At 36.3% G+C, this 18238-nt stretch overlaps 1 protein-coding gene across 6 annotated transcripts in view; it reads left to right on the top strand.

Moving 5' to 3' along the window:
- The window catches only part of PIBF1 (progesterone immunomodulatory binding factor 1), a 147165-nt gene that overhangs the window by 94429 nt on the left and 34498 nt on the right, over positions 1-18238 (top strand). For 5 of the 6 annotated variants that reach the window (XM_080561162.1, XM_080561163.1, XM_080561161.1 and 2 more), the window contains exons 12-14: positions 1505-1655; positions 9959-10049; positions 14799-14901. In XM_080561162.1, coding sequence (XP_080417288.1) covers positions 1505-1655; positions 9959-10049; positions 14799-14901 — 345 coding nt within the window. The remainder of the gene's footprint in view (positions 1-1504; positions 1656-9958; positions 10050-14798; positions 14902-18238) is intronic. The other variant, XM_080561164.1, reaches the window with a different exon arrangement.

The raw sequence follows: 18238 nt of genomic DNA, 5'->3' as shown, positions 1-18238 counted from the left end.
TTGTGCTAGACTTTGAGGTTGCTAAATATATTTTAATTGTACAGACATGTCTAAACTTTGAGGAAGATAGTTAAATTCGAGCTGTGTTTCCATTTTCTTTGTGGATATTTATTTTATTTGAATAACATCTTGAATATTTGGCATTCAACTGTACTAACTCTTTTGGCACTTTCCTCTCTAGAGATATGCCTTGAAACCAATGCTCTTTCATTACGAAATGTTATTGCAGAAGTTAAACATTTGTTGTCCGTAGTTTTTTCATTCATTCCTTTTGACTGATTTTTTTTTAATTTCATTTCTAATTTGCAGTTTGAATGTATTAATATTTTTTTCATATCCTACCTTCTTAGAGAGTATTGATCTTAACTAATGGTATAGTCACTAGCACCTTAGGTGCTTCATGAAAAAACTTGTTTTTATTTGGGTTTCAGCATAGTTTCTCTTCTTATGCATGCTAAAACTAGGAAACAGCTGTTTTATATGTTGCCAAGTTTTGACTTATACATTTATTCTTCTATGGCAATAGTTTTTTTTTCTTTTTAAGTTTTTATTTATTTATTTATTATTTCAGTTGTTTGTTTCTCTGAGCATTGTGCATACTTTAGTGTTTTTGACAGTGTATCTGGTATTACTGCTGTATACAGTATGCATATGTTTCTATATCTCGAGACCTATATTCAGTGATCATCTTCAATGTACACATTTGTGAAGTCAGTACTAAAGGTAGCTACAGTACTACTTAATTATTACTTTAACTTGGTTTTGGTGGGTTTTTTTATTATTATTTTTTCTGTGCAGCATATCGATTACTACTTCACTAACCAAACGTGTTTTCCTTCCAGTCAGTTTTATATTTTCAATGTTGTTTTCGATTTTCAAGTACCATATCACTTAGCTTTCTTGTTAAGCTTTAGTTCATATACAGACCTTCGTAACTTTTACTTTTGAGTATATGCCTTTTTGTTTAATCTCGGTGGGTTAAATCCCAAATGCTAATGGTATATTACTTTTCAGTAATAAGTAAATAATAAGAATCTGCTATATCTTAAATAACAAATTTTGGAATTTGTGCCTTTTACCATTCTATAAAGGAACGTTCTTATTTCAGATTGATTACTAAAATCTGAATCCAGTTAAAGCAACAAAAAGAAATGCATTCATGCTTTGTTGACTGCTGTGTATTAATTTTTGTAGCTGTTACATTATTTTTTGTAACTTTTGTAATTTAAAATTATTGTAGCTCTTTCAGAGAGGGATTCACAGAATTACTAAGGCCTTAGGAGAGTGTCATAATGGATACCTGAGTGTAATCTGGTACAAGATCATATAGATGAAAAAATAACTAATTTTTAAAGTATTTTAATTTCTCCTATGGAAAAGTTATATTGATGCATTATTGTTATTTGATATCATCTTGCTGAACGTTTTACATGTGTTTTTTTTTTTTGCCTTTTTCACAGCTGTGATGCTGAATCCCTGATTTTTTCATTATTCATTGTCACAGGTGCTTACAAAGGAATTTTATAGTCTTCAGTCTTCTAGTGAAACACGCATTATTGAACTCCAAACACAGAATTCTGAGTTTCAGGCAAGACTAGATACTTACGAAAAACTTGAAAAAGAACTTGATGAAATAATAATGCAAACAGCAGAAAGTAAGTTCTGACACAAATCATATTGTATCTGTAGATGTTTCTGTGTTCTGACAAGACATCTTATTTCTCATGGCACTTGGAAAGTCTTAGAGTGTCTGCCATTCTCCCTGCCTCCTCATGCCTGACGATTAAGATGCAGTAATTACTTTGACAGAATATATTAATGACAAGTTGTGGTGGTTTTATGCAGCTGGGCAGCTGAACTCCACTGCAGCTGTTCTCTCATTCCCCCTCCTCAAAGAAAAAGGGAGAGAAAATACGATGGAAAGGTCTCAAGGGTTGAGATAAGGACAGGGAGATCACTCAACAATTATTGTCATGGGGTAAAAACAGACTCAGAATAAGAGAGATTAATGTAATTTATTGCCTTCCCTAGCAGACTAGAACAGTGAGAAACTAAAAGCAAACTAAAAACTCTCTCTACAGTTACCTTAAAGGAGGCTGTAGCATGGTAGACATTGGTCTTATCTTCCAAGCACTACTAAATAATAAGACGAGAGGAAATGGCCTCAAGTTGCACCGGGGAAGTTTAGGTTGGATATTATGAAAAAATTCTTCACTGAAAGAGTTGTAAAGTATTGGAACTGGCTGCCCAGAGAAGCAGTTGAGACACAATCCCTGGAAATTTTCAAAAAACGTGTAGATGTGGTGCTTAGTGACATGGTTTAATGGTGGACTTGGCAGTGCTAGGTTAAAGGTTGGACTGGATGATCTTAGAGGTCTTTTCCAACCTAAATGATTCCACGATTCTATGAAAAATCCCCTCCCCAGCCACCCTCTCCTATGTCCTCCCCCCAAGCGGTGCAGGGGAATGGGGAATGGGGGCTGCGGTCAGTCCCTGATGCTTCATCTCCGCCGCTCCTTCATGGTCACTCTCTGCCCCTGCTCCACGTGGGGTCCCTCCCACAGGATGCCGTCCTTCCCCAACTGATGCTGCAGGGGTTGCCCACAGGCAGCAGCTCTTCAACAACTGCTCCAACATGGGTCTGTACCACGGGGTCCATCCCCCAGGAGCAAACTGCTCCAGCACGGGTCCCCCACGGGCGGCAGCTCCCCCCAGACCCCTGCTCCTGCGTGGGCTCCTCTCCACGGGCTGCAGCTCCGGCCCGGGGCCTGCTCCTGCGGGGGCTCTCCATGGGCCGCAGCCTCCTCCAGGCCACATCCACCTGCTCCACCGGGGGCTCCTCCACGGGCTGCAGCGTGGAGATCTGCTCCGTGTGGGACCCATGGGTGCAGGGGGACAGCCTGCTCCACCAGGGGCCTCTCCACAGGCCGCAGGGGAACTGCTGCTGCCTGCCTGGAGCAACTCCTGCCCTCCTTCTGCACTGACCTTGGGGGCTGCAGGGCTGGTTCTCACTCCTTGCTTTCCCAGCTGCTGTTGCACAGCAGTTTTTTTGTTGTTGTTGAATTTTTTTCTTCAATCTGCTCTCCCAGAGGCCCAACCAGCATTGCTCCCTGGCTCAGCTCTGGCCAGCAGCGGGTCCCTTTTGGAGCTGGCCGTAGCTGGCTCTGATCTGACATGGGGCAGCTGCTGGGCTCTGCTCACAGAGTCCACCCCTGCAGCCCACCTGCTACCAAACCCTTGCCACAGAAACCCATTACACAGGCTTCTAAATGTATTTTTAAATATTGATCAAATAAACATGAATTTAGATGTATGGATATTAATAATCATCTCACTTTTTCCCCCCTCGTTTCTCTTTTGCTTATTCTAATTATCCATTATAATTATGACTTTTTTTTTAAGATTCTCCTATCATATATTTTGAATACCAGGAAACTGTCTTTGTTGACAAATGATTACAGGTTTAATAATACAATAGAGTAATAAATGTGAATATTTGAATGAATTGCAAAACAAAACAAAAACCAAAAAGCTTTTTCTTCTGTTGAATTAATAATAATCAGACGTGAAGTATTTGCTAGTGGCAAATCAGTCTGTTCCAAGTACAAAACCATGGATTAAACTCAAGTCTGATTATTTTGGAACAATTTTATTTCTGGTTGGCCAATATCTATTCTCAAGTACAGCAGAATTTCTGTGGAATCCCTATTGATATGATTCTTAGCCTAAGTGAATCCACAAAGCAAGTGCTTTCTAACTCAAAACTAAGACTCTCATCTTGAGGTCTTTTAGCTAGTGTGTGAACAGAGTAGACTATTTTTAAGATTTCAAACTAATCTATATATTTCCTTGTCCTTCTGTCTTCCTTTCCTTCTCAAAAAAATAATTACAATTTTTAAATAACGTTTTCCAGGTGGAAGATAGTTGTATATGTTTTATATGCAAACAGTAGTGTATATAGCTATGCATATATTACTGGGGTGTAGTGACACCTGGCAGTCTTTCAGTAGCTACGGTGTGCATACTTTTATTCATTTTATACACTGCAGTTTGTACTTGTTAGAATGGCATGACAACCCAAAGTTTCCAGTCTGACCATAAGTATGTTTGCTATATACATGCTTATGTTTTAGTAAGTAACATGTTTTTGTTTTTAAAGTATGTATGAACTTGCCTAAGGAGTATTTATGTATTAATGTAGATTTTTTTGGCCTTAACTATTTTTTCCCCAAGAAGAAAATTAGGTTCAGAATACTATTGTTTGTTTGTTTGTTTTTACATGGATTTACATTTTCTTACTGATCTTATGATGGCAGTAAAGATTTTTACAGAACTAAATAATTGTTAACTTCTTGCTAAATAGTCTAATATGTTTTAAATATAATTTACATTATAAGATACAGAATATGATTTAAAGAAATTAAAGTTTACAAATGCACTGGTTCATTTATATATAACCACTGTTTATTTTCTGATTCTGTTGGAGGAAAAAGGGGAGTTATAGTGCAATATTATTTTAATATGTTTCAATAACTTTGTTTTTTCTTACTATTGTTGTTGTATCTTTGACACTGAAACTTAAGGGTAATACTAGTTAACACTGAATTCCAGCACCAAGGTGAACTTCTGAGGCAAATCGGAAAAAAAAAAAAAAGACATTTCTTTTTAAAAAATACTTAGAGAATACGGACATACTTTCCCGTGTGTCTCAAATTAAGTCCTAGCATTTACGTGTCAAAACTAAAGGTCAAAAATATTTGAACGAAAGGAAATACCATTATTTTCAAATTTAATGTGTTTTAGAAATATTCCAATCAGTATTTCAGAGAAGATAAACTAAACACTTCTTTACATTTCAATACTATGTGATTTTTTTTCCTCTACTTGAGTTATGAAGCTTCTGCTGTTTTACACTATTTGGGGGTGCTGAGCGGTTAGGGGTGAGCATTGGATTCTCTGGACTTTTTAGTAAGCTGTGCATTTTCATGTTCAAGGTATATTTTGTCATATAATCATATAATTTTTTTACTTTGGAGAATGTGCATGTGGAAAAGATCACTGAATTTTGACTTTTATTCCCTCATCATGCCTCACTTTATTAATATTGAAATAACATGAAACAGCCTCTTCAGGAAACTATCAAGAATTTGTATAGCCACTCCTTAAAGCATTTGAGTGGTTTCCACATGAATATCAACGGTAAACTTTCTTGGCATCTCTCTCTTCTTCCTTTTCAGGGTAAAATCTTCATGTTGAAGGATTTTTGTTGTAGACTAGTCATTTGATTGTCTTGCTTCCTAGTGCTTGGAGCTTTTTAAGAAAAAGATTGAGACTATCGGTATCCTCACAATCATACTTTTTTGCTAAGTAGTGTGAAAAATGACAGTAATAAGAGTTTCCCCTCGCTAGCAAAAATGTACATTTTATATCACAGTGTCAGGTGAACAGCCTGGAAGGACAAAAAACAAGATGACACAGGCACATACCAATACAGAATGTTTCTTTGGCTTGATATCTACTATATTTCCGAATTTTTTGGTGTGTGTCTTCCTGATCTGACATTTATGTGGGCAGTACTGACAGTTATGGATTTATTGAGTAGAATCTCATTGACACTTTTCTAAGAAATACAGCCCTGAACTTGTAACCAAAAAGGTGGTTTGTGAGAAAGGCGGATTAAGTTATTTTTATGTTTTTCACCACCTGAGGTATTTCAGCCCATGAGAAATTATCTATCATAACTAAGCCTTAAAAATCTGAAGTTCTGGTGCCTTCTTAATGCCACAACAGTCAAGTTTTTCTGTCCTACTTACTGGAATTTCTGTATTGTTTTTCATAGAATCATAGAATGGTTTGGGTTGGAAGGGACCTTATAGATCACCTAGTTCAACCCCTGCCATGGGAAGGAACACCTCCCACTAGACCAGGTTGCCCAAAGGCCCATCCAACCTGGCCTTAAACACCTCCAGGGATGGGGCATCCACAGCTTATCTGGGCAACCTGTTCCAGTGCCTCACCACTCTCTGAATAAAGATTTGCTTCCTAATATATAAATCTACCCTTTTTTAGTTTAATACCATTCCCCCTTGTCCTATCACTCCACTCCCTGACAAAGAGTCCTCTCCTGCTTTCTTGTAGGCCCCCTTTAGGTATTGGGAGGCTGCAGTAAGGTCTCCCTGAAGCCTTCTCTTCTCCAGGCTGAACAACCCCAACTCCCTTAGACTCTCTTCATAGGAGAGGTGCTCCAGCCCTCTCTCTGATCATCCTTGTGGCCCTCCTCTGGACTCATTCTAATAGGGCTATGTCCCTCTTGTGCTGGGGACCTCAGAGCTGAACACAGCACTCCAGGTGGGGTCTCAAAAGAGCAGAGCAGAAGGGGAGAATCACGTCCCTTGACCTGCTGGACACCCTTCTTTTGATGCAGCCCAGGATATGGTTGGCTTTCTGGGCTGCAAGTGCACATTGCCAGTTCATGTTTAGCTTCTCGTAAACCAACGCCCCAGGTCCTTCTCCTCAGCACTGATCTCAATCCATGCTCTGACCAGCCTCTATTTGTGCTTGGGATTGCCCTGGCCCAGGCGTAGGACCTTGCACTTGGCCTTGTAGAACTTCTTGAGATTTAGTTTATCTTCTATTTTTACACATCATATAATCTCAATTTGCTTAAAATTCAGATGTTAGGTTAGATCTGCTTTGTTTGGATGAGTTCATCTGTCAATAAATATTTAGAATAGTATACAGTTGTTAAATTTACAATATTCAATTATACTACAGCATGCAACAAAGATGGTGGAGGGTCTGGAGGGCAAGACATGTGAGAAGCAGCTGAGGTCCCTTGGTGTGTTCAGCCCAGAGCAGAGCAGGCTGAGGGGAGGCCTCATGGCGGCCTGCAGCTCCCTCACGAGGGGAGCGGAGGGGCAGGCGCTGAGCTCTGCTCTCTGGGGACAGCGACAGGACCCGAGGGAACGGCATGGAGCTGGGACAGGGGAGGGTCAGGCTGGGGGTTAGGGAAAGGTTCTGCACCCAGAGGGTGGTCGGGCACTGGGACAGCCTCCCCAAGGAGGAGGTCACAGCACTGAGCCTGCTGGAGGTCAAGAAGTGTTTGGACAACACTCTCAGACATACGGTCTGATTTTTGGGTGGTCCTTGTGGGTCCCTTCCAACTCAGGATATTCTGTGATTCTATGTTGTCTCATAAATTCTATTTTAGAGGCACACTACAGTTAATGTTGTTGTCAATAATGATAAGAAAAAGGCAAATGGGTAATACTATTTAAGTTGTCAACTTTTTTTTGTATTTTCATGAAGGGTTTCAGTTAATATTAAAGGTTTCCAAATTGTAGTAAATGTCGTGTCGGGGGTATGCAAATGGCATAAAGTCTGTGAGCTTTGTCAAATGGTGGCAAAAGAGGAAGCATCCCCTAATTCTGCTTCTGTGGAGGTACTTGTTGAAGCCATGAAAGAAGCATGTTGGCACAGACAGTTGCTAATTGATCAGGTGTTACTGGAAGCTATGCTCAGCAGTAGTTTGCTGCTTCGAGACTACAAGTCAAGTTCAGCATGTGGGAGCAGGACGTATAAGGAGCATGGGACTGATGAGGTGGCAAAACGTTTGGAGTCTCATTGTAGGAGACAGATTGGTGTTGCAGTAGAAGGCAAGTTTTATGTCTGGTGATAGGGGAATATTTGGAGATTAATGGGTCACTGTTACAGTTTGCAACTTACTGTTACTACCACTAACGACAATATGCACAGCCATTTCCAGATGCATTACAAAGCTAGCTAAGTCTAAGCCCTGGACTATATCATGAATATTAAAAGTGAAAATACTTAGAAAACTGTTGATCTAGGCTGAACAGCTTATCAGTAAAATTGAATTTCTTAGTCATCTTGTGCACTACTAAAATGAACTTAATGTTCAAACTGTTGCATTTATTGTGTTGCTTTTATAATTAGAATTTCAAACTTTCATTTTTGAAGTTCAAAGTAAGTATTTAGCTAAAAAAATTGTTATCGCAAAGTATTGATATTTGCAAAATATCATAATTGGTTTATGTGGCAAATTCAGAAGACAGCCTGCAAATTACAGAATAGTGGATGTTGCAAGTGGCCCGTAGAGGTCATCTAGTCCAACCTCTGCTCAAAGCAGGTCCATCAGGTTGCTTAAGAAACTTATCTAGTCAAGTTGTAAATGTCTCCAGAGATGGGGATTCAACTACCTTTCCTAGCAACCTGTTGCAATATCTGACCACCCTCATAATAGAAACCTCTCTCCTTTTATCTAGTCAGAAATTTCTGTGTTCCTACTTAAGGTCATTGCCTCTTGTCCTAATAACTGCACACTTCTGAGAAAAGTCTGTCTTTTCACTGTAGCTTCCTGTTTGGTAGTGTGAGACAGCAAGAAGATCTTTCTCAGCCTGTCTTTGTAAATCATGTACTGTGGGTCCTTTATGGTCTTGGTGACCCTTTGCTGGACTCAATACAGCAATGTCTCCAAGCATGGGGGAGCCCAAAACTGAACATAGCATTCTGCATGTAGTCTCACAAGTACTGAATAGAAGGATCATATCCTTTGACTAGCAGTGTGCACTCTTGCTAATGCAGTTGGCCTTGTTTCCTACAAGTTGATTCATGGTCAGCTTGTCCACCCGAAACCTTAAATCTTTTCCTGCAAAGCTGCTTTTTATTTAGTCAGCCCACAGCCTGTGCTAGTGTCTGGACTTACTCCATCCCAGATTTGGGACTCTTTATTTGCCTCTGCTTAACTTTAAGGTTATTGTCAGTCAATTTTTCCAGCCTGTAGAGGTCCCTGTGAATAGCAGCCCTGTTCCACAGTCCATGATACCACCTCCCCAATCTGGTATCTTTCTGAAACTTGCTGAAGGTGCACAGTATCCCATCGTCTGCATTGTTAGTAAAGATTTTGAGCAGTATTAACACCTGAGAGATGCCAGTATTGAATGACTGACTCAAAGTTGGACTTTGTATGACTAATTTGAGACCAAAGGTCCATCCAATTTTCTACCCACCCAATGGATGCTGGTTTGGCTTTAAGGATATTATGAGAGACTGTATCAAAAGTTTTGTCTTTACACTTGTCAAGGTGAACAACTTCTGCTTCTCCCTCTTACTACCACTCATTTCATCACAGAAGTTTATCAGGTTAGTCAGACATGATTTGTTTTTGCAACCTGTTCCCAACCGTGTTCTTGTCCATACTTGGAAGTACGGAGATTAGCTTCATAACTTTAACAGAGACTGACGAGAGACTGACTGGTTTATCATTTCAGAGAATCTCTTTCTTGCCCTCTTTGAAGATGGGTATGGTATTTGTTTTCCTCAGATTATCAGAAATTTCTGATCATCACAGTCTTTCAGTGATGGTGAGCAGCCTTGCAGTGACATCAGCTCTCTTAGCAACCTTGGATTTGTCTCTTCTGATCCCATGGACTTGTTTATGTCCAGCACTCCCTAATTTTATCTTCATCTACTTTCTCATGTATGCACAGAAAATGCATTATTTAGAAAAAACAAACAGCAACATATCTTTGTTCTGCTGAATTAAGCTTGTAATATTACTTTCTATTTTGTGACCATACCGGTAGTGAATATTCCAGGGCACTGACCTCTTTTTTTATTTTTTATTTTTCCTACTTTTATATTATTTATTACTTTTTTATTAAGTCCTATGTTAATTCAAAAATAAAAAGTGAAAAGCCTGCCAGTCTCATAAAGTGAATGTATGGCACTGTATTAATGCTAATTGTCAACAAAACTGTTCGACTAAAGCCCAAAAGGTTGTGTCATTTTACAACAACTGAAAATCTATCTTCTAGAAAAAAAAAGTGCACGTATATAATTATAAATAGAATCACTTAGAAGTTTGTAAGTTCTTACACTGTAATTGTATTCTTCAAAGGACACCTTAATAATAGTACCTTTCTGGATTTTTTTGCAGTGGAAGATGAAGTTGAAGCTGAAAGGGTTCTCTTCTCATATGGTTATGGTGCTAATGTTCCTACAACAGCCAAAAGACGACTAAAGCAAAGGTAAATAGGTGGCTCCTGAATTTACTTGTTCAAGATAAAGTAAATGAAGATGTGTGTAGTACGTTCTGTCTTAGAAACTAGCCAGTTTGGTTAACATAAACAGTCGTTTTAATGACTTAAAAATACAGAAATAAAGTGAAGAGTAGGACCTGTTAATGTGGTTTATATATACTAATGAGCATATAGATATTTTTCTAGATTAAGATTTTTTTCTTATTTTTCAGAAAGATTAATTTTAATTGTATAAAAATTAAGCAGCTATAAAAGCATACTAGTTACATTCTTCATATATATATATAAGGAAATAAGTTCTTTAATGCCTTTAAAATTATTTTGTTTATTTGCAACAAAAACATATCTGTCAGGAAATTAAGAAGGCCAGAGTTTTAGAGCATCTTGTTTCATCTTTACACCCACAGTGTTTGATTCTGATTACATGTTTAAGTTTGCTCTGATCCTATTTGACCAATAAATAAAAATGACATGTAGGCTAAATAGCATAGCTCTTGATCATAGTAATTTTAAAATAATAAATTTACAGTATGCATTATCTTTAAGAAATAATGGTGACATTTGAATAGTTCATTGTGTGCATAATTTGTACACAGATGTGTACATCTCACTGTGAAAGATAGGGAATGTAGTTTTATTTACAATATTTTATATAATTTATAATATTCTTAAACTTATTCTTAAGCAAAAAAAGTACTTGGTTGTTCAAAATATATCCATATAGTATAAAAAGAAAACATAACCTAAGATTAAAGTCATGGAGTAGTGGGGTGATTTAGGTTGGAAGAAGCATGTAAAGGTCAGTGGGGTCCAACACCCTGCTCAGAGCAAATCCAATTGCTCAAGACCTTTTACAGTTAAGTTCTGATTATAGATGAAGATTCCACATCCTCTACAATATCAGGTCAGAGTAACATGTTTTTTTTTGTCTCCAGCCTGACAGAGAAGACACAACAATTAAGAAGGTTGTTCTCTCAGTATTAGACTCATTCTTTGCATTTCGAGTGTGCCTACAATTTGCTTGAATGCAGGAAAGTACACTGTAATTTATGTTAGTGTTAGACTTTGACCACACTTTCTTCCATCAAAATGAGAAACCCCACCATTATTGGTGGACACATTGGAATAGAGACAAGATAAACATGTCGCACAGCTCCACAGGATATATATCTAGCATTCAGCTATCTGTGTTTCAGGAGCTGGAAGTGCAGCTTTTGTCATGTATAGCTGTTTGGTTTTGCTACAAATGTGTGTTTAGTTGGTTTTGCCCTCTTAACCTCCTGCCCCCCCCACCTTCTCCAATAAAAAGAAGATTTAATGTCCTTTAGGATAGTAATACACTATGATAGTTACTAATGAGAAGTAAGGACAAATGATGGCCTGTTTATTTTTGCAGCAAAGATTTATGGGCTGCATACTGTCTCTTCCATAGTTTATACTTGTTTTTCAAGTAAGTGTTGTTAATACTGTCAGTCATATTAGACCTGTCATGCACTGAGTTGCATATTGCTGTTAGAAATCATAAAGTTTTTATGTAGTACTTAAGTTTGGCATAGCTTAGTTTACTCTTTTTCATTTTTATGCCTCATCAGATTGTTTCCTAGTATGATTTCTTTTTATACTGCATAAAATTCAAGCAAAAAAGGAAAAAAAAATCCATAAACTTGTTGTATGTCTGTTTTAGGAGACTAGTGGGAGCATCTTTGCCTAAGATTTCAGTTCCTTCCTCCTCTGTCAATAGTTTGGGAACTTTTCTGAGTTTCAGCAGTCTTCTGAGTTTCCTTCTTTTTTCCTACCATGTTAGGTTCGGATTTATTAGATGCAGATTATGTACACGTTCAAGGATTCTTCTAAATCACTTTTGAATGATGAATCTGATGATCAGTAAACTGGGATTTCAGAAATGTTTAGAAGATAAGTTCCTGAGCTTAGAAGTGGCTCTGTCAGAATGTATGCATCATAACTCCTTTTTTTTTTTTCCAAAAGACATTGACAGATAAAGCTAATTTCAATTCTTCATAATGATGTTGGAGACTTCATAGATTTTCTTTATCTTCTATAATTAAGAACCTTAAAAAAGCCATAAACGTGTCTGTATGGTCTACTTGCTGCTGTTCTGACTCAAGGATAGCTGCCATGTAGAAAAAGCGTGTGATGCCTTTGGCTCCAAAGCTTGAAAGCAAAGTCTCTCTGACACCAACTTTTATGTTCAGAGCAATTAAATAAGTACAGGTACATTTTCTACTCTCTGGAAAGAGTATCTATTACAAATGTGAATAATAATCTGTTTTTTAATTCCAGACCTTTGGAATCCTAAATGAAGAGCTCTTCTAAGTTCACAACACACACTTCAGTGTCAGATTAAAACTTTATACAAAACCTATCTATTCAAGCATAGTGTATCATGGAGTCTATACCTCTTTGCTTCTACTTTTTCTGTGCTATTTCATGTCTTTGGGCATAGGCACTGTGAACCCATACTAGTATATTAAACCCCTCTGGGAACATTCTCAAGCATTGAGACAAAATGGCATGTAGTAGCCCACTTACTCTCAAATTGAACTCTCAGCGTAAGTTAACTGCATGAGAACTACTTAACAGTAATGCTTGCTGGCCTACACTAACCCCTCCACTGTGCATAGAAACTGTTTGGGAGAGTGTAAATTAGCAAGTGCCAGAATGCTAGCGGGGATACTCTAGTGGTTTGCTAACAGTTATCACATCCTTGAGCACTGCATAATTTTCTGTTGTAGTCGGAATCAAAGTTTTCCAGTCTTTGGAGATGCAGTACCTTTGTCCCTTTTGCTTTAAATTTAAGGTAGTCAGAAAACATATTGAAAAGCATACTTGAAATACATACTTGTGCTTATCTTTAAATACTCAGAATTCAGGTTAAGTTCACTGAATAGTTGTAGCTGGAAAAAATATGAAAACTAATGCATAAAAAGACTAATGCATAAGGTCCCTAACTAGAGATATTAGAGAAGTGGTTGTTTTCTGTTTTGTACTAGATGGGATCCTAACACACATCTCATATCTCTTAAACAAAACTCTGAATAACTAGTTTGGAGGATGTCTCTTTCCCTCAGTTAATGTTTACACAGTCTGATGCTCCTTGTAGGAGTAACTGAGAAAGAACCAACCTCTTAGTGAATGCTGTTGCCAATTTCAGGTCATTCCTCACATACAAGGTGAAAGTAAGATTGTCTGTATGAAAGGGTAGGTTTATAACACAAGTGAAGAATATTAAGACTTCTGCCAAATCTAAAAGTGTATTCCTTTTTACTGAGGAAAAGGTGGTGGTTATGAGTGGTCAAATTTTCAGAGAAAGTATATATACTCATCTAGCTATACATAGTCTAAACCTCAGCTTAAGGGTAAATAAAATTTTCCTGTTGGTTAGCTGTAGGCCACTTAGGCTCATATAGGTTCAGTATTGTGGTCAAGAACTAGATAACACTGCTGTACTTTATTTGGAGACTCAAAGTCTTAGATTTTCAATTTATGGACAGTATGCATTCAGATTCTATGATCTGGAGTAACTCCTCCCTTTCTTTGATGTAGAAGTTTTTGAAAAATGGTACGCATTTGACTGGAAGGATAGATTGTTGTGTAGAGCCATCAGATGAGTGGTCAAAGCACATTAAAAAGGGATGAGTATTAGCCCCATGTATCTTTCTCATTTTTAGAACTCTGAATTATCTCGTGTCATAGTTGTATAATAGATTGGTTGCTGGAATACCTAAATATGGAGGGGTACAGCGATAGCTTATCTAGATATATTTTTCACAATAAGTAGCCAAACTACTGAATCCTACAATCCCATCATTCCAGGATACATAAATTTAGACATCTCTTCATAGGTTTAGTGTAGGGATTTGGCATCTAACCTCCCATTATAGTCAATCGAGTTCTAAGCAATACAGTCAATGGAGTTTGGAGTACATTTCATCTCATTGTCCAAGAGTCCACTTTAGTGGAATATGTTCAGGCTCTACTGACTCTATTGAATAGGACTAAATGACTGTAATAACAACTTGAAAGGCTAGGTTAGAGATCTGGAAATAGGCCCTGCAATTGCCCATTGAATCTTCCCATTGCTGTCTATAGAACAGTGCTCTTGAATTGATGATGAACTTCTCTAATTTTGGACACGAAACATGCAACAAGATGAAGTTCAAGTAGCTGAATAATTTGTGGGTCTGTTAAATAGTTTATTAAAAAATAATAATAATAAAATGGTGATACCATGTAATTACCATATTAAATGTCAGACAAAACGATTTGCCTCTGTTTAGAAAATGATCAAGTATTACATTTTTTGCTGTACCCCTACAAAATGTATATTGGTGAGTATTTTTTAAAACTGATTTAAGGAGAAGCCACTTAAAGTGATTACTTAAAGTGCTAAAAAAGTAAATGCTCATAATTAATTGAAACATCCTGACATGATTATTGCAATTGCATAGATTGTACAAATGATACAGGTAATTGCTTTGTAAGAAATACTACAATGGCATAACTATGTGAATGTTATTTCAGTGCTGTTAAATTCTATAACATTTTCATTGTTCTTTAAGATTTGACCATTCTGCTTGGTTTCACTGTGTAGTTTATGTATTAATATTTAAATATTGATGAAAAATTAAGGCAATCAAGTTCTTAAGTATAATTGTGAGAATTTCTTTTGCATGTTTGGGAAAAAAATCAACTTGAGCTTGCTTTTTGTTGGCACAGTGTTCACTTGGCAAGGAGGTTACTGCAGCTAGAAAAGCAAAACTCGTTGCTTGTAAAAGATCTGGAACATCAGAAGGAACAAGTAACACAGATTTCACAAGAGGTAAATTACTGCTACAAAAAAAATCAAATCTGTAGAAACTATAAACATTGCAGAACAGCTGTTCATAAAATGTAATATTTTCTAAACAGTGTTTATTATCTATTTGATGTCAAAAAAATGGCCTCATAATTAACCAAAACTCTATGTTAAACGTTCTCAAAGAAGTTTATATTGTGTTTTGAAATGAAGATCAAAAGAGGGATTACTTTATAGGCTACACAAGAATGTAGGCCAGACAGACAACGTTCTGATTTCTGAACAGAAAACCAGCTAGCCAAACTAGTTTGTTCTGTTTGATAGTTAATTGTTCAATGAATACCTCATTACTTTTTACACAGCTCTGCCCTTAAATCACTTTTGAAGATATTTCTGTAAATCCTTTCGTACTTTGTTCAGCTCTTGAGTCATTTGAATATACAAATCTAGGGAATGTTTGACATTAGCCATTTAAAAAAAAGCAGCTAAAATTAATCTTTTTGACAATGTTACAATGGGTTAAATTTCATGATCTTTTTAACGTCTGTATGTAATAGCTGAAATCGCATATTACGCTGACACAGAGAATAAACACTAAACAAAAATCATTTTGCAATCTCCTGGAAGTAGAACTATTTTTTAAAATTATTTTTAAGATTGTCTTCCAAGTTTCTCATAGGAACCAAAGAACTGCTAGATTTGCTGTTAGATATTGCCACCATATGAAATTTCCAGGCTAACTGCTTTGGGAATACAGTTAACAGTTGAATTTTTAAAGCCATAGTAATTATAAATTAAGATAACTATATGAAAGGTATCTTTCTATTTACAGTGCAAATACTTGAATTTTCTGCATATTTAAAAACTTGGATTTTATGTATTTTATATGTATTTATATTTATATATGTAACTATATATATAATTTCAGAGAAATATATATACAAACAGTGTATGTTTTTGTGTTTATTTTTTTTGACTAATACTACAACTTATTACGGATTCTTCCAGTTATATGTTAGTAATTTGTATTTGGTTAAAACATACCTTTCAAATGTCCTTGACTTGAAGACATGAAGTGATTAAATCCAGTCGTATCCTTGGTAGTTTCTTCTATCGTTAGCCTTACACTATCATTAATAAAATATGTGCTTTATTTCCCAAAACTGTCTGGTTTCCACTTTCATAGATTTCTCTTTACCACTGGTTTTATTTACATTTGCTTCTAGATCACTCATGAGAGATTTAGAATCACTGACCTTAATTCAAATTCCTGCTAAATTCCACTAGAATATCTTCACCTCATTTTTGGAAGAATTTCCATGAGATGTCATGTAGCCTTTTCTTGATCTTTTGTCATATAATTGTATATTTTAAATCAGAATGTGATTCAATAGTAAGTTAAATATCTTGCAGATAGCTAATGCATAGCTACTAAGCCTATTAAGTATGTATAAAGTTAAATTAATTTCTGTTTGCTAGTTTTGCCTTGAGCTAGGATGGATTTTTACACCAAGGTGTCTTGTTTCTTGTTTCTTGAAAATTTTTAAGAAGCAAAACAGATCCTGTAGCCTACATCATGCTCAGGTAGCCCATTACTATTCCTTCAATTGACAGTTGGTTCAGACATCTAGGTGAAAGTTGATGACAAAGTGATTGCACCAGCTTTTGTTTTGAACTTGGATTACATATTGGAATCCATACTTGGATTCTGCTGCAGTATTTATGATACAACCTTTTAAAAACTTTATAAAGGGGGTAAAAAAGATTACAATAACTACAATGGGTACTCTTTTTAAGATTCTTTTTATGGAGTATTCTCAGCCAATTGCTGCTGAGGTTTACAGAAAGGAGAGCTTTATAGAAAAGGAATCATATTGATCTTCTTGTAAAGTTTAGCCTTACCAAGAAGAAAATACCCACTTCTCCATTCTTTAATTCATTTGATGGAACTATGGTACCCGCTTGAATGTTGGAACCCAGAGGAAAAGCTCAGCTGCTGAAGAAAACTTACCAGTCTTCAGTCAGTCCCATTATAGTTTTTCAGGCTTTATTTAAGTGTGCAGAATCTTATCTGTTCTCAGGTCTTAAAAGAATGACGCAGGAACACATAAGAATTTTCTACATTTAGGCAGAAGGAAGTTCAAGTTGCTAACAAAAAATAATACTTTTGCTCAATAATAATGCTTAATTCATTTGTATATGTGTATATGAGTAAAACTGATTTAAGAAATGCATTTAGCGCTTAATTTATTATGGTTTAACAACAATCTCTTTTAGGTCTATAGAATCAAATTAGGCAGAAAAGCACCACTATGGAGGGGGAAGGGATAGCTGTTTTTAGTAAATGTGATCTGTTCTAGCTAGTAAAATTAACAAGCGAATAGATGAGTTAGCAGCATTGAAACAAGCTTACAACACCTCACTTGTTCTTTCCTACTGAAGTATTTCAAGTCTTATCAAGGAGAACAGCGAGGAACTTCACACTGTGATGACAGAATCCTTTGAAATTTCTTAGGCTATCAGGAACAGGTTCTTCCAAACACGAGTTGCATTAATTTTGTTTCTCCTTTAATGGCAGCCTCAAGGTTTTATGCTGATATTTTTAGATCATCCTAGACATTAATGCTCCATGTCTTGAAATTATCTCTATGTCATGTAAAGACTCCTTTAGTTGTCTTCCTGAAATGGATCTCTTTGATAGCTTCTGCTGTCAGAAAACTAATAGCTTATTTTTTATTGCTTATCAATTTATTGAAGATTTGTTTCTTCAAAAAGATTGTTGCCTCTTATTTTTACTTCTTTACAATGAAATTGGAATTTCACTGTGGACCAGAGTAACTTCTTTAACTAATTTATTTAAATACTTAAAGATTCATATGAATTTTAAGATGTGCAATGTTATTTTCTTTCATTACACTTTTTAAAACATGAGGTGAAGATAACTCTCCTTTTAAAAAGGTCAGTATATTGAACAAGCAAAGTTTTGTCCAAATTCTGTTTTTTAATAAATGTGAACCATTACATTGCAAGTTCTTTGCACATTTGACAGAGTAGAGAGTATTATAGTAAAACTGCAATAAAATGTAATGGAATCAGAGAAGGAAGGAAAAGAACTTAGGCAACATAGCCTCATGTTTTGAAAATTGGGAATGAGAGAAAAATCTGACCTTAGGAAAGTCCTGAAATGTTACTTAGGCTAGTTCTGTAGGAAGGTGGGTATTTCGTTTCATTTTGTTTTTTGTTTTTCTTCTTTTTTGGAACAACAGTGTATAGCACAACTTGCGCCTGAGTCTGATTTGGCAAATGCAGATTGTGTAATCTATTCAGAAATTTTATAAACTAATTGGAAAGCTTAATGATT

The sequence above is a fragment of the Anser brachyrhynchus genome, assembly GCF_964034855.1.
Source record: "Anser brachyrhynchus genome assembly, chromosome: 1".
NCBI classification, from domain to species: Eukaryota; Metazoa; Chordata; class Aves; order Anseriformes; family Anatidae; genus Anser; species Anser brachyrhynchus.
Note: the sequence above shows the minus strand (reverse complement) of the source record. Positions and strands in the feature narration are given on the sequence as shown.